Source organism: Hyperolius riggenbachi, chromosome 5 (genome assembly GCF_040937935.1).
Source record: "Hyperolius riggenbachi isolate aHypRig1 chromosome 5, aHypRig1.pri, whole genome shotgun sequence".
NCBI classification, from domain to species: domain Eukaryota; kingdom Metazoa; phylum Chordata; class Amphibia; order Anura; family Hyperoliidae; genus Hyperolius; species Hyperolius riggenbachi.
This window is the reverse complement of record NC_090650.1, coordinates 330,719,406-330,733,823: the sequence shown is the minus strand read 5'-3', so window position 1 is coordinate 330,733,823 and position 14,418 is coordinate 330,719,406. Positions and strand designations below refer to the sequence as shown.

Here is a 14,418-nt window from a genome sequence, read left to right as displayed (position 1 = left end):
TCCAGACTTAAATAGGGAGTTTTGGCACGCAACGCACAGCGCGCGCATGCGCAAAGGCACACAACGCACATGCAGATGCATTGCCAGGACATGCATAAACAAGCCATCCCTGCTCACCCCAACGCCTTCCGGCACCAAACGCCACGCACGCTGGAGAGCACCGACAGGCCGCCCCACCGGGACCCTCCAGGACAACTGCCAGCATCCGTGCGTACCGGCCGCCTCGCCTGGACAGTTAACTGACAGCGACAGCGCCAGTCTGAGGTAGCTCAATAACAGAACAGTGACTGTCCAGCCGATTGAATTTGGTCTGTCCACAATGAGGCAACAACCTTATCTTTGGTGTGCCACCTCCCGAGACACTCATATAGCCAACGGTCATTGCTTCATTGTGATACGCAAGCCTCTTCACCGCAGCAAAGTAATGATCACGAAGGGCAATTGACACATGTACATGCCTTTTGTTTTGTTGTTGCAGCCACAGTGCAGCCAGATAAATTAGGCAGGCATGTACACACACATACCAGAAAAATAATGATAGTGGCTGCTGCTAGCAGCAGCCTTAAAGAGAACCTGAACTGGAGAAAAAAAAAAAAATCAATATAACCATACACAGGCCATACTTACCTCCTGTCTAGTCTACTCAATCTTTCTCCTCTCCTGCTTCCCAATTGTCCACTGTGATCAATGGAATTATCCATCCTCCATTTTAAAAATGGCCGTTACCCCATAACAGCTTCCTGGTCAGCACACTGTTGAACTGCGATATCGCCCACTTGAGCGATAGGGAAACTGACAGCAATTGGTATATTTCAGTTCTGACAAAATATTGTCAGAACTGAAAGGGATCACTGTAACAAAGAAAATGGTGAACTTCTGAGAGGAACTGACGGTGAGATAAGTATGTAATATTCAGTTGCAGCTACATCATGTGTTTATTTTAAATAATTTTACTCGCTTCAGGTTCCCTTTAAAAATTCAGGAATCCGCCTGGAGTCCTGGACCCTGTTGGTGGTGGCGGAGAAGGCAGGCAAGCAGCCTGCAGGCAAAGATGCTGTGTGGGGACCGACTTAGTCTTGGGGCAGGCAGCCAGTCACATGGCGTGCAGGCAGAGATGCTGTGTGTGGGGACCGACTTGGTCTTGGGGCGGGCAGTAGCTCTCCGGGATCCATGCCTCAATCATTTTGATAAAAAGGTGAGGTACAGAACACTTTTGTGACCTAGGAAACTTCTCTTCTCAGTGACAATGCCTCCAGCTGTGCTGAAGGTGCTTTCTGACAGGACGCTTGAGGCGGGGCAAGACAGAAGTTGGATGGCAAATTGTGACAGCTCTGGCCACAGATCAAGCCTGCGCACCCAGTAGTCCAAAGGTTCATCGCTGCTCACAGCGTCTACATACACACTTAAGGCCAGGTAGTCTGCTACCTGTCGGTCGAGTCGTTGGTGGAGGGTGGATCCGGAAGCGCTAAGGCGAGGCATTGGACTAAAGAATGTTCGCATGTCCGACATCACCATGACATTGCTGGAGCATCCTGTCCTTGCCTGCGTTAACATGGGAGAAGGACTACTGGCAGTGGTACCTTTATTGCGTTGTGCTGTGACATCACCCTTAAAGTGAACCTCCAGACTAAAAATCGACTCAGCCGCACTGAAAAGGCCTGGTGTTTAACAGTTTCACAGCATCAGAACTTTGTTTCTCTTATACAAGCCTCATTTTTAGCTGCACAGAAGTAAACTGCCTGGACAGTTTTCCCCTTATGCTGTGCAAAGCATGATGGGATTTCTGATGTTCTTGTTCTGCTGTTTTGGTGCAATTTTTTTTTCACATTTTGAATTTGACATTTGAAGCCTAGTGTGCGCAGCTGGGAGGGGTTATCAGGACACAGGACAGTTGAAACTGTGTCTCATGCTCCCTGTCACCTCCTTTCAACCAAAAAGATGGCTGCCCCCATGAATCACAAACATTTGCCTGTTCTTTTAAAACAGGGTGGGTAAAATATATTACCCATCTATTCTAATTAACATAACTAATGTAACTTAACAGTATGTTTGTTTAGGCTGAAGTTCCCTTTTAAAAACGCATTGTAAAGCATAGTTGCCAGCTTGTTCTGCAAGTGCTGCATCCTTTCTGCCTTCTGATGATTTGGAAACATCTCCACCACTTCGTGCCTATACTGAGGGTCTAGTAGTGTAGCCACCCAGTACAGCTCATTCCCCTTGAGTTTTTTTATACGGTGGTTCCTCAACAGGCTGGACAGCATGAAAGACACCATCTGCACAAAATTGGATACAGACGTACTATTCCATCTCTTCTTGCTCTTCCTCAGTGATGTCAGCTAAGTTCTCCTCCTCCCGCAGCTACGAACAATACCACAGGAAAGTTGAGCAGCACGATTCTCCTGTGATGGCTGCTGCAGTTCTTCCGCCTCATCCTCCAATACAACACCTTCCTCATCATCTGACTCCTCTTCCCCACACAATTCTTCCTCCTCCTCCTCCTCCTCCCCCCCCCCTCCTCTGTGCTGCCGCAGGTGTTGAGGAATCATCTGCTTCTGCTGAGAATTGACCTCACAACTCTTCCTCCAGTTCCTGTTCACGCTCCTCCACAGCTTGATCCACCACTACACACGGCACGCTCCAGGAAGAAGGCATATGGTATCAAGTCGCTGATGGCGCCTTCACTGCAACTCACCAGGTTTGTCACCTCCTCAAACGGCCGTATAAGCCTGCAGGCATTTCTCATCAGTCTAAACACACAACAAGGAGCGCAGAATATAAAGTTAAAAGGTTCCTTTTTTATTATAAAAAAAAAATATATTATTTGAGTGGGGCGCCCCATAGATCAGTTGGAATCTTTCTATACAACCTGTATGTAATAATCTGTGGCATAGCGGTGTGCGTAGGATTGTACGCATTGGAACACAGCACAGCCAGCTGGAGCGCAGGGTTACAGGAAGTGAAGGCAGCCGGAACACACAGAAGTGATGTCAATCCTCAACCAGCCAGCAGACGGAGTTTTGCAACACCGCCGTAGGCATCAGCGAGCGGCGTGTGCGAGTGAGGGGACGCTACCGCAATGTGTGAGCTCTCTCAACGGATAGTCTGGACTGTGTGGGTATACACCCGGGGGGGGGGGGGGGGGGGGGGGGGGGGTCAAGTGAGTAATCCTGTGAGCAGATCCACTGCCTATTAATTGCACAACTTAAGAGCTCCTCTGGCTTGAATTTGGTTTTAGCTTTGTGAAGGACTTTTTTTCTTGATTGCAGCGTGGTACTATCGTGTATACGGAGTATCTAAATTGTAGTACCATAGAAGAAAGGACTGTATTCACTATATCTGCGGAACTCCCCTGAGTACCTTTTTAAGGAAAAAAGTTTCTTTTCCTATATATTTACAGAATTTTCTTCTTTTTAAAGGGTCACCGGCAGGCTTGTAGTGAGCATGTGTGTGGGCATTTGAGAGTATGGCTGATTGATATATGTGTATTACATTGTCTATTTAGCTCTATGAGAGCATATATTTTTTTTTATAATAAAAGAGGAACCTTTTAACTTTATACTCTGCGCACCTTATTGTGTGTTTAGACTAGTTTTGTTTTTGGTGGGAGGAGGAGGTACCCCCACAGTGAAAGGTAGCAGCAGGAACAAATATATTTCTTCCCCATCAATATGGGTATTTGCATTGTCATTTTTATATATTTTTTGTTCCAATTACAGCGCCCCTTAATTTGTTCATTTCTCATCAGTGTCCAATACTTCGGCCAGAACATCCCCCATCTCCCCAGACTGTGTCCTTTGACTATAGTTGTACAGATACTGTTTCAGAATCAGAATAGGTTTTATTCACCAAGCACGACCCAAAGTCATGCCCAGAATTGGGGTTGGCACAGAAGATGTAAAAACATCTCAGGAGGGAAGACAAATTGCTATGACAGATTAAGAACGAAGACAGAACAGACATAATAAACATAAACAAATCATTGTCCGTGCAGAGCTGGGCAGCTAAACACTGATGCTGGAGCCTCCGTTCTAGCAGAGCAGTCATACTGACTGCAGGCCTAGGGCGGGAGCCATTTAATGGAGTTCAGAAGGTTGACAGCCGAGGGAAAGAAAGGGTTCTTGTGCCTAGCTGTCTTAGTGGATATGACCCGAAGTCTCTTCCCCAGTGGGAGCCGGCTAAAGTAGCGGTGGCCTGGGTGTGAGGGATCACTTGCAATTCTTTGAGCTCTGGAACGCAGTCTGGAGTAAAAGAGGCAGTAAAGCAGGGAGGGGTTTCCCGATGATTCTCTCTGCTGACCTGATGACTCTCTGTAGCTGCACGAGCTCCTGGGCCATCCAGAACTTTCTCAGTTGACGCAAGAAGAAAAAAGTCTTTGTTGTGCCTTCCTCTGTTTGACTGCTCTCTCCTGTTGTAGCAGGCGGTCCAGCATCAAGAGGGTCGAATTCCAGCGAGTCGGGCTATCACAAATCAGGCGTCTCACCGACAAGTTGTTCCTCCGCTGTATATCGGCAAAGCATGCCATGGCCGTGTAAGACCGCCTGAAATGCCCACACACCTTCCTGGACTGCTTTAGGATGTCCTGTAAGCCGGGGTACTTAGACACAAATCTCTGAATAAGAGATTCAGCACATGTGCCATGCAGAGTACATGTGTCAACTTTCCCAAGTTCAAAGCAGAAATGAGATTGCTGCCGTTGTCACACACCATGTTGCCGATCTCCAGTTGGAGCGGGGTGAGCCACTGATCCACGTGTTTGTTAAAAGCAGCCAGGAAAGCTGCTCCAGTGTGACTCTCCGCTTTAAGGCAAGACATGTCTAAGATGGCATGACACCGTCGTACCTGGCATGCAGCATAGGCCATGGGGAGCTGGGTCTGTGTAGCTGGAGAGGAGATCGCAGCACCAATAGAGTTGAACTGCCACTCAGCCAAGGAGGAGGATGACAGCGAAGAGGATGTAGCAGGAGGAGAGGAGGTGGCAGCAGGCCTGCCTGCAAGCTGTGGAGGTGTCACTAGGTCTGCTGCACAGCCACGCACTCCCTGCTTGCCAGCGGTCACCAGGTTGAACCAATGGGCTGTGCAAGTAATGTACCTCCCCTGACCATGCTTGGCAGACCAGGCATCCGTGGTCAGATGGACCCTTGACCCAGCGTTGTGTGCCAGAGATGACACCACTTGCCTCAACTTCATGGTACGGTTTGTGTATCGCCTTTTTAGAGAAAAAAACTGCGGCCTGGTATCTTCCACTGCGGTGTCCCAATTGCCACAAATTTTCGGAAGGCCTGAGAGTCCACCAGCTGGTATGGTAACAGCTGGCGAGCTAACCATTCCGCCAAGCCAGCTGTCAGACAAGGGCAAGGGGTGACTGGCAGAAATTGGCTTCTTCTGCTCAAAGATTTCCTTCATGGACACCTGGCTGCTGTGGGCAGAGGAGCAGGGACCGCTCAAGGGCAGAGGCAAAGTGGAGGAGCGTGGCTGTGAAGGTGCAAGAGAGAAAGCGCCTGAAGATGCTGCACCTGAAGGATGCTTTTGTGTGCCGCTTCTGCTCAAGTGCTCTTCCCATTGCAGTTTGTGCCTTTTCTGCAGGTGCCTTCGTAAGGCAGTTGTCCCTACATGGGTGTTGGACTTTCCACAGCTCAATTTTTTGGAGGCAGAGAGAACAGATGGCATTGCTCTGATCTAGGGACAACACACTAAAAAATTTCCAAACCGCTGAGCCCCCTTTGGGTGATGGCACTATGGTGGCATCAGCAGCTGACATTGAAGGGCATGTTTGCTGGGGCCAGACACTGCCACCGGCTGTTTCTGAAAAGCTCCCCTGCTTTTTTCAGCAACTCCTCTCCTCCTACTCCTCCTCCTCCTCTCTGGCTTACCCTCTGAACTGTCCCCTTGGTCATCTTGTCTCTTAGGATCCCACGTGGTATCTGTATCATCGTCATCATCCTGCCCAGCTTTGCTTGCCTCAGACACCTCCAAAACTGCACCAACAGCAGGTACTTCATCATCCTCATACGTTATGTCCATAGTGTCGCCGCCTAACTCAGACATATGTGGTGGTGTAACTTGCTTAGCGCCTTCATCTGGTTGTAACAATAATGGCTGTGAATCAGTTAATTCCCCACCAATTAAGTGTCAAATGCAGTGGATGTGGTGCTTGTAGTAGTGCTGGCGGCTGCTGAAGATGAGGTGTTCTGTGTTAAATAGACAACCACGTCCTGAATCATGGGAGTTGATGGGACGTGCCTTCTTCTGAGCACATACTTTGGGCCAGAGCCGCACGAAATCACATCAACACGACCTCACACAGACCCAGACCTGCCGGGCGGCCTTCCTCTTCCTTATCGGGGGTGGGAAGATGTGAAAGGTATGCACTGACTTGACTAATACAACGTTCAGTCACACAGGTGCAGTTAACAGGTATGCACGGAGTAGTATATCACACTGCGTGCACTCACGTAGGTAGGTGGGTGCACTGTGAACGACAGGTAGGTATATGCAGTGATGGGTATTACAATGTGCACCTGTCACACAGACAGGTAGTGGACAGGCACAGTGACACTGCGTACGTTCACGTAGGTAGGTGGGTGCACTGAAGTGAACAACAGGTTGGTATATGCAGTAATGGGTATTACAATGTTCACTTGTCACACACACAGGTAGTCATTGAATGTGCTGGGCCTGGCAGTGGCACACACAGTATGAATTATCAAGGCTGTCTATGCAACACAAGTGTCAGTGGGACACGGGGGGTGGAAAGGGACCACAAGAACAAGATTAGCTCTCAAAAGAGCTGTTGGGGGGTGGGGTGCTATTTTAGCAATAAGAATCAGCAAGGAGCAAGCTAAAAAGCCCACAAGAGCCTACCTAATTTTTCCCTATGAGAGTCTGCAGCAGCTTTCCCTTCTCTAATTACTGCAGGCACACGAGTGAGTAAAATGGCCGGCGCTGCCTGCCTTTTATAAGGAAGAGTGGCTCCAGGAGGGAGTGTAGCCTGATTGGCTACAATGTGCCTGCTGACTGATGTAATGGTGCACTATGGGGGCGAATCAAACTTCCGGTAACGTTCACGGTTTTCCGCGATCGCGAACCCCGGAAGTTCGCCGGGTACCGTTCGCTGTCGAACCTGTTGGGCCATCTCTATACCTGACCCACACAGCCCCATGGATCAGGTAGCCTACTTGTTTTTTTTGCCTTTTTTTGAGCCCACCTCGGGCTCTCGTTAAACTTTTCTTCCATCATGATAGCACCATCATTTGGGACAATCTGCTCTCCTCAAAAGCCTTTCTGCAGCACTTTACAGAAATATATATATATATATATATATATATATATATATATATATATATATATATATATATATATATATATATATATATATATATATATATATATATATATATATATATATATATATATATATCAGTTTATTGCCATGCTGGTCTGAACTTGGCCGTAGTGGACTATAACGACTGCCATGACGGAGGATTGGGCATGCGTGTGTACAGCAGCTGCACGTTGATCACTAAGGGCCCTCTTCCACTACAAGTGCAATTGTGCATGCGGTCTTTTCCATTTGCCGTGATAGCCGTCAAGAACACATCACAGTCACAATGAGGATCATGCAAGCAGACGAATGCATTCCAAAGAATGGCATGCACTAATGGGAAAACAGCACTGTAATTTAACCAATCAGCAAAACGGCTTTTTGAAGCTTAGCCAGTGGAAAAGGGCATAAAAGAACCGGCATGTCTGATCTTTAGCGATGCTATTGCACGACGGCATTGTTCTTGGCGCTTGCCGCAAGCAGCTCCATTTCACGCGCTCGTCATCCCTCCATGCTTGCTGAACACAGTTCAATACTTAGATTCAACGTCTTTCAACTTAATCTTATGCATGCACCGTACCCCCAACAGTCTGAAGTATGTTGACCCAGCCCTTGACCGAAAAACTTTGTGGACCCCTGGTCGAAGAGCTCTAGTTTTGCTGGCCAGCAATGTGCAATAGTGTGAGCCCTGCCACTAGATCTTGTTTTTAAATGTTGTGAATTGTCATGATTTTTGTATTAATAAAATTATATACTTAGTATAATACGTAATACCTATTGGGCTCTATTCACAATAGCATGTGCTGTAACTTTTTTGTTCTTAAAATTACCGAATTGTTTGAGTAGTAACTAAAAATTTACCGAGTGTGATAAATGTTTGATAAAAGTGTGGTAAAGCCGGTAATAAACAGTCGGTAATCGTTTGGTAATATTGAGGTAAATATATTAAGTGCTCGATAACTTTGCAGTAATTAGTCAGTAATATGTGCAGAAATCAAGCTTTTTTTTTTTACCACTGTAGGGCAGCCCATATGCTTACCACCCATTACACAGAGACAACCCAGGAAAGCCTGTGAAACCCACTAGAGCGATTTTCTGAGCATTTAGGGAGCGATTCAAACCACTAGCGATTTCCCTAAACGCTCAGCTAATGTTAATGGATGGGCCAAATTCCACTGGAGCGATTGCGATGACCAAATTCGGAAACGCAGGACATGCAGCATTTTTTAGAAATTAGCGTTTCTGCAATGTGAAGTATATTAACGCTGGCATAATTGCTAGTCAAAACCTTCACAGAGCAATTTTGCTAGCGTTTTTACATTACTGCATACTATAACAAAATTCAAATTAATTGAAAGGACCAATCAGAATTAAAAAACGCTAATCGCTACACAATCGCTGGCAAAAAGCTGACACTTTTTAAAAACGCTACCGCAATTGCTCATGAAATCGCTTACAAACTGCTCATACAAAACGCTAGCGATTGCAATTAGCGGTAGTGATTTGTAGTGGGTTCCAGGCCTTAAAGTGGGACCTCAACTATTATGCAGGACAGGAGGAAAACATATAGAAATGCACCCTGTATGTATATAGAGAGTTCAGTTTAATTATCCCTCATCTGTGAATAATCACAACTGTAATGTTAGCCCTCAGCTGTGCCAGCTGGCTGCCTCAGCAGAGCAGCTAATTTGTAAACACAGGATGTTAACCCTATGGCCTCTTTTCCATGGACTGTTGATAGGCAGTGAAATGCCCCTCAAACACTCACAACTGCTCACTGCTTCCTGGTAACTGCTTGCTAAGCACACAGCTCAACAGTCCGTGGAAAAGAGGCTCAAGTCTGCTTCCATGAAAGCAGGAAGTACACACACTGGAGATTTTTTTTTTGCTGGATTTGTATTATTTGTAACAAAGAAATGTTTTTAAAGATTATGCTGTTGCTTATATTTTAGAGCAGAGAGGAATCTCCTCAGCAGCATCTATAAAATCCTCAAAAAAATAAATAAACAAATAAATAAACTGTATGAGATATGAAAATGCACCTTGAGATTAGACACACTCATCTTCTCTGCCTCCTATGTACAATGGACAAAACTCAAGCAAAGAAAGCTCAAAAGGCTCCATCCTAAAGGCCAAATGCAGAGAAGTGAAAATTATCACCTTCCATTTGGAGGTGGAAAAAAAAAAAATTAAAAAAAAAAGAAAAAGAATTTTTTTTTTTTTTAAAAATCCTTAATTGAGGCCTCCTCTCCACGAACTGTTGAGCTATGTGCTCAGCAAGCAGTTACCAGGCAGAAGTAAGAAGTTATCATGCAGCAACGAGCAGTTGCCAGGCAGCAGTGAGCAGTTGAGAGAGTTTGAGAGGCATTTCACTGCCTATCAGCGGTCCGTGGAAAGGAGGCCTAACACCAACTAACCGCACACTGATTCAATTGAGAATCTCAAATTGGAGAAAAATGTGGAGATAATTAACTCACTTAATGCAAGAGGTAACTTATAAAGAAAAAAAAAAAATATTGTGAATTTCAAAAAGGAGATATTTTGGTCATTATCTATCACTACCTAAAATTACCTCATGCGGTAACTCATAGTGAATAGAGCCCATTGTTGATTATTTTGGAATATTATGGTTGTGTTACAGCCTGCAGAGTTTAGATTATTTAGATAGAGGAGAACAAAGACTGAAATGCTGGCACTGCAATGTTTATAACTCCTCTGGAGACTGGAGGGAGAGGGGGTGGTGAAGTGCAGAATCCCTGTAGTCTTGCAACAGTAGGAGCGTACTCAGGCCTTAAGATGATCTGTGTGCAAAGAGGGAAGAGTAGCGCCAGCACTGCTTCAGTTGCTTTATTCAATAATTCATTTATTCAATGCCTCCGTAGAAGCACACTAGCGCGAAACGGTCATAAGGCTCTTCACCCCCTGCACCTACTTGCAGCATATCTCCGGTATGTGTCACGATTGTCATTGATGTATGCATTGGATGCTCTATGTTACAACCACCTTTTTATTGAATAAAGCAACTGAAGCAGTGTCGGCACTACTCTTCCTTCTTTGCACACAGATATTAGATTGTGATCTATAGTTCAAGAGATGAGAGCTTCAGCTTATCTGCAATTCAGGATTTAGCATAATATCTTCCTGCATTTAGTAATAACTGCTCACTACTGCCTGGTAACGAATACATCTGAAATCAGGCCCAGTAGACTTGGGCGCAGGATACAGCCGGTATATGGCTGATCCTGCTTCTGCACAAGTCCGGACTGTGTTAATTACTATTCCCCCTCCAGGCCACCATGGATAGTGGGGGAATGATAGCATTCAGCTTCCAGCTATTGCTGGAGGCCGAATTATTGTGTTTTAAAAGCAACTTCGGCTCAGTCTTCTGACGGCGCCGACGTCACTCACTGAGCACTATAGATGTAATTCCTATTACAGCCTATGGTGGCACAGACTGCTCCAAAATCTACCTGCGCTGAAAAGCACTGCTCTACTAAGGCACACAGACATCTGCTGAAACTCAGAAACTCACACATGCTGGCAGCTCTGGGTCCTCACTGGAGTCTGGAAGATCTCCTGACAAACTGGACAGCAAAAATCCTCCGTATTACAAGCCGATGACTCTGTCGCTGCTTCCATCTTATGTTTTTATGTATCTCCAATCTTCACATCACACAGACATGGACAGGCGCTGAGTAAGGTAGAAATAAAGTGTAATATATTTATATCACCTGAAGGAAAAATGTGCTTATCAGTTACTGGCAATTAACTGCCACATGCCCTGTTACTGGCAGAATGTACATCAGTATTGTTTACCATCTCTAGTAGAGACAGACAATTAAATCCAAATAACTACAGCTACCATGCAAATTTAATATGGCTTGTAGGGAGGGTCAATTAGATGCAAATAATTCCAAGTTGAGGCAAAAAATGTTACTAATTGTATGCAAATTTTTGAACATTGAAAATGGAGCAATACACTGCTGTTGAGTAGGGATGGTCAATGAGATGGAAATTGTTGTTGTTGAGTTAAAGCAGGGTTATGTAAATTCTGTATGCAAACTCGTGCAGCTTGAACATGGGCCAATCAAATCCGACAAAGGTAGAATTCTATTGGTACATTTTCCATCGGCATAAGGCCTCTTTTCCACGAACTGTTTACAGGCAGTGAAATGCCTCTCAAACTCTCACAACTGCTTGCTGCTGCCTGGTAACTGCTCGCTGCTGCCTGGAAACTGCTTGCTGAGCACACAGCTCAACAGTTCGTGGAAAAGAGGCCTTACTTTCGATACACAGTTTGAGTAAATGAATCCTTCATCAGCTTGGAATTATTTGTAATGAGATGCAAATAAGGCCTCTTTTTCACGTGCAGTTGACAGGCAGTGAAATGTCTCTCAAACTCTCACAACTGCTTGCAGCTGCCTGGTAACTGCTCACTGCTGTCTGGTAACTGCTTGCTGAGCACACAGTTCAACTGTCCGTGGAAAAGAGGCCTAATTATGAGTTGATGCAGGATCATGTAAAGTGTGTATGAAAATGTTTGCATAAATTTTTTTAATGATTCTGCATCAACTCAGAATTATTTGCATCTATCGACAGTGATTTCAAAAGTAAAATCACTCTAGTGGGGCCCCAGCCTTAGGGCTCGTTCACACTAGAGGCGTTTTTGGAAAATTTTAAGCGCAGGTGTTTTTTCAAAAACGCCCTGAAAGCGCTTACACCATTAATCTCTATGAGACAGTTCACATTTGAGCGGTTTGTTTGCAATCCGCTCAGAAAGCGGTGCATGGGCCATTTTTGAGGCGATTTTGCCTCAATGGAAGGTATAGGAAAAACGCAAACGCTCAAAAAATCAAATACTTCATTTCCTGACGGACATCAGCAAGTGAAAAAAGCAATCACTCGGCAAAACCGCTTAGAAAAGCGGTTTCCAAAAAACAGCGCACAGGAAATCGCCGGAAAACGCTTAACAAAAACACACCAAAAAACGCCAAATGCAGACGGACACGCAATGTGAACAAGGCCTCAAGGCCTCTTTTCCATAGACAGTTGAACTGTGTGCACAGCAAGCAGTTACCAGGCAGCAGCAAGCAGTTGTGAGAGTTTGTGAGGCATTCACTGCCTATCAACTGCCCGTGGAAAAGAGGCCTAAGCCTTGTACACCCCTTCAACTTTGATTGGCCAATAACTGACCAATTTTACCACCAGTGGCGTAGCAATAGGGTTGCAGAGGTAGCGACCGCATCGGGCCCTTGGGTCAGAGGGTCCCGGAGGCGTCCCTCTCTCAAGCACAATATTAGCTCTCTATTAAACCTGTGTTGGTAATAATCAGTTCTATAGATTCTTTAAACAGAGCAAAAAGAGGGATCCACAACAATGGGCTCTATTCATAAAAAAGTTGTGGCGAAAAAACTCCTGGAGGGAAAATACCGCAGCGGTATTTTACACTTCTGGGTGGTCATTCAAAAAAATCTTGCCAGCTGCGATGCAAGAGCGGAGATCTCCCGCTGAAAGCTGGCGGTAAGCTGTCGGAAGGCATGCGGAAACACTTCACCCGACAGAGTCCCTCCGTGCACTGCTCTCTCTGGGAGGTCTGTCCCATTCACTTGTATGTAATCCGCAAAATCAGAGGAAGCGGTATTTCCCGTCCACATACCGCTTCCTCTAAACTTCATGAATGGCCATTTTGTTACTTTTTTCTAGATAAATCTAGAAAAACACTGGAGAGGGCGGAAATTTCTCGCTCTGCTGGGGGATTGTAGATTTTCATGCGGGAACAGCTTTTATGAATGCCCACTTTGCTAAATGGACGGGAAAATCCGCTGTTTTGAGCGGAAAACTTGCGGTAAGGTTTTATGAATAGAGCCCAATGTCTTCACAAATAATCTTTATTTAGGACATATCCTAATACAGCCACAACCTAATAGCTGGCATGTTTCGGACTGAGGTCCTTAATCATAGCTATTTTACAGTTCTCAGTGTCAGACTTAAAAAGAGGAAGGAGCAATTACAGGCGGGGCAGAGACCGCCCACAAAGTAGAGGAAACATTGAAGTCAATACCCTAACCCCGCCTTATATCACATTCCTCATAAATTCATAATGACAAATACAAATAGATAAAATCAGACAACAAAGATAAAATACATTAAGAGCAACAGGTATACATATTCTAGTGTCATTAAATTTGTACACCCTAAGATAAATAGACAAACTTGTACATGCTACTGAAATGGTGGTAATACCTTACTGGGTAGAGAGGATGATTATAACATAAAGGATTGTTTTACCTATCCTGTGACTAATGCCACATCCCATCTAGCATTGAGTCCATGAGGAGCCCTTGTTCCCAGGCGAAAAATCCAAAAGGCCTCTCGTTTGCAGATCATCGCCTGTATGTCCCCTCCTCTTTTTGGCAAGAAGATCCTCTCTATACCCTGAAAAAAGAATCCAGCCATGTCACCCTGATGAACTGTACGATAGTACTACATTAGATATGTTTAGAGGTAGCCCATCCCGCTCCCAGGTAATGTTCAGAGATGCGAGCTTTTAATGGCCTTGTAGTGCACCCCACATATTGTAAAGCACAAATGCCACATGTGACCAAATATATTACATTTTTGGTATTACAATTAATAAAATGTTTTATTGGAGACCTGTGGCCATTTGTGAAAGACTCTACATACTGTGTTCCCCTATGTAGCGTGCAATAATTTCAAGAGGGAACAGCACATTTATATGACCCCTTAGTGGACAACCATGTGGCTAGGGGAGAGGATGCTGCCCAGTGTATGGGCCCGTCTACTGGCAAAACTTCTGCCATTTTGTACAAAAGGCCGCAAGTCCTTGTCCCCCTCTAGGATAGAAAGATATTTGGCAATAACCTGTCTAACGCTCTGAAACTTATAGCTATAGGTAGTAACAAAGACAGGCTTATTGCTCTGTTTACGATTGGCGGCATTGCCATGTATCAACCGCTCTCTAGTAATCAATATTGCCCATTTTCTGCCCTCTGCAATGGTCCACTTGGGGTACCCCCTCTCTAGCAAGCGCTTTTCCACCAGAAGAAATTCACATTCAAGACCTGTTTCATCCGAGC

The 14,418-nt window shown here is 45.2% G+C and overlaps 1 protein-coding gene across 2 annotated transcripts in view; it reads right to left on the bottom strand.

Moving 5' to 3' along the window:
- RNF138 (ring finger protein 138) overlaps positions 1 to 13,692 on the bottom strand; it is a 31,258-nt gene extending 17,566 nt beyond the window's left edge. Inside the window, exons 1-2 of one of the 2 annotated variants that reach the window (XM_068234734.1) lie at positions 13,610 to 13,692; positions 10,854 to 11,012 (exon numbers count right to left, since the gene is read on the bottom strand). In XM_068234734.1, the coding sequence (XP_068090835.1) occupies positions 10,854 to 10,960 (107 nt within the window). In that variant the 5' untranslated portion in view covers positions 10,961 to 11,012; positions 13,610 to 13,692. Of the gene's footprint in view, positions 1 to 10,853; positions 11,109 to 13,609 lie in introns of those variants that run through there. The other variant, XM_068234733.1, reaches the window with a different exon arrangement.
- Between the last annotated feature and the right edge of the window lie 726 nt (positions 13,693 to 14,418).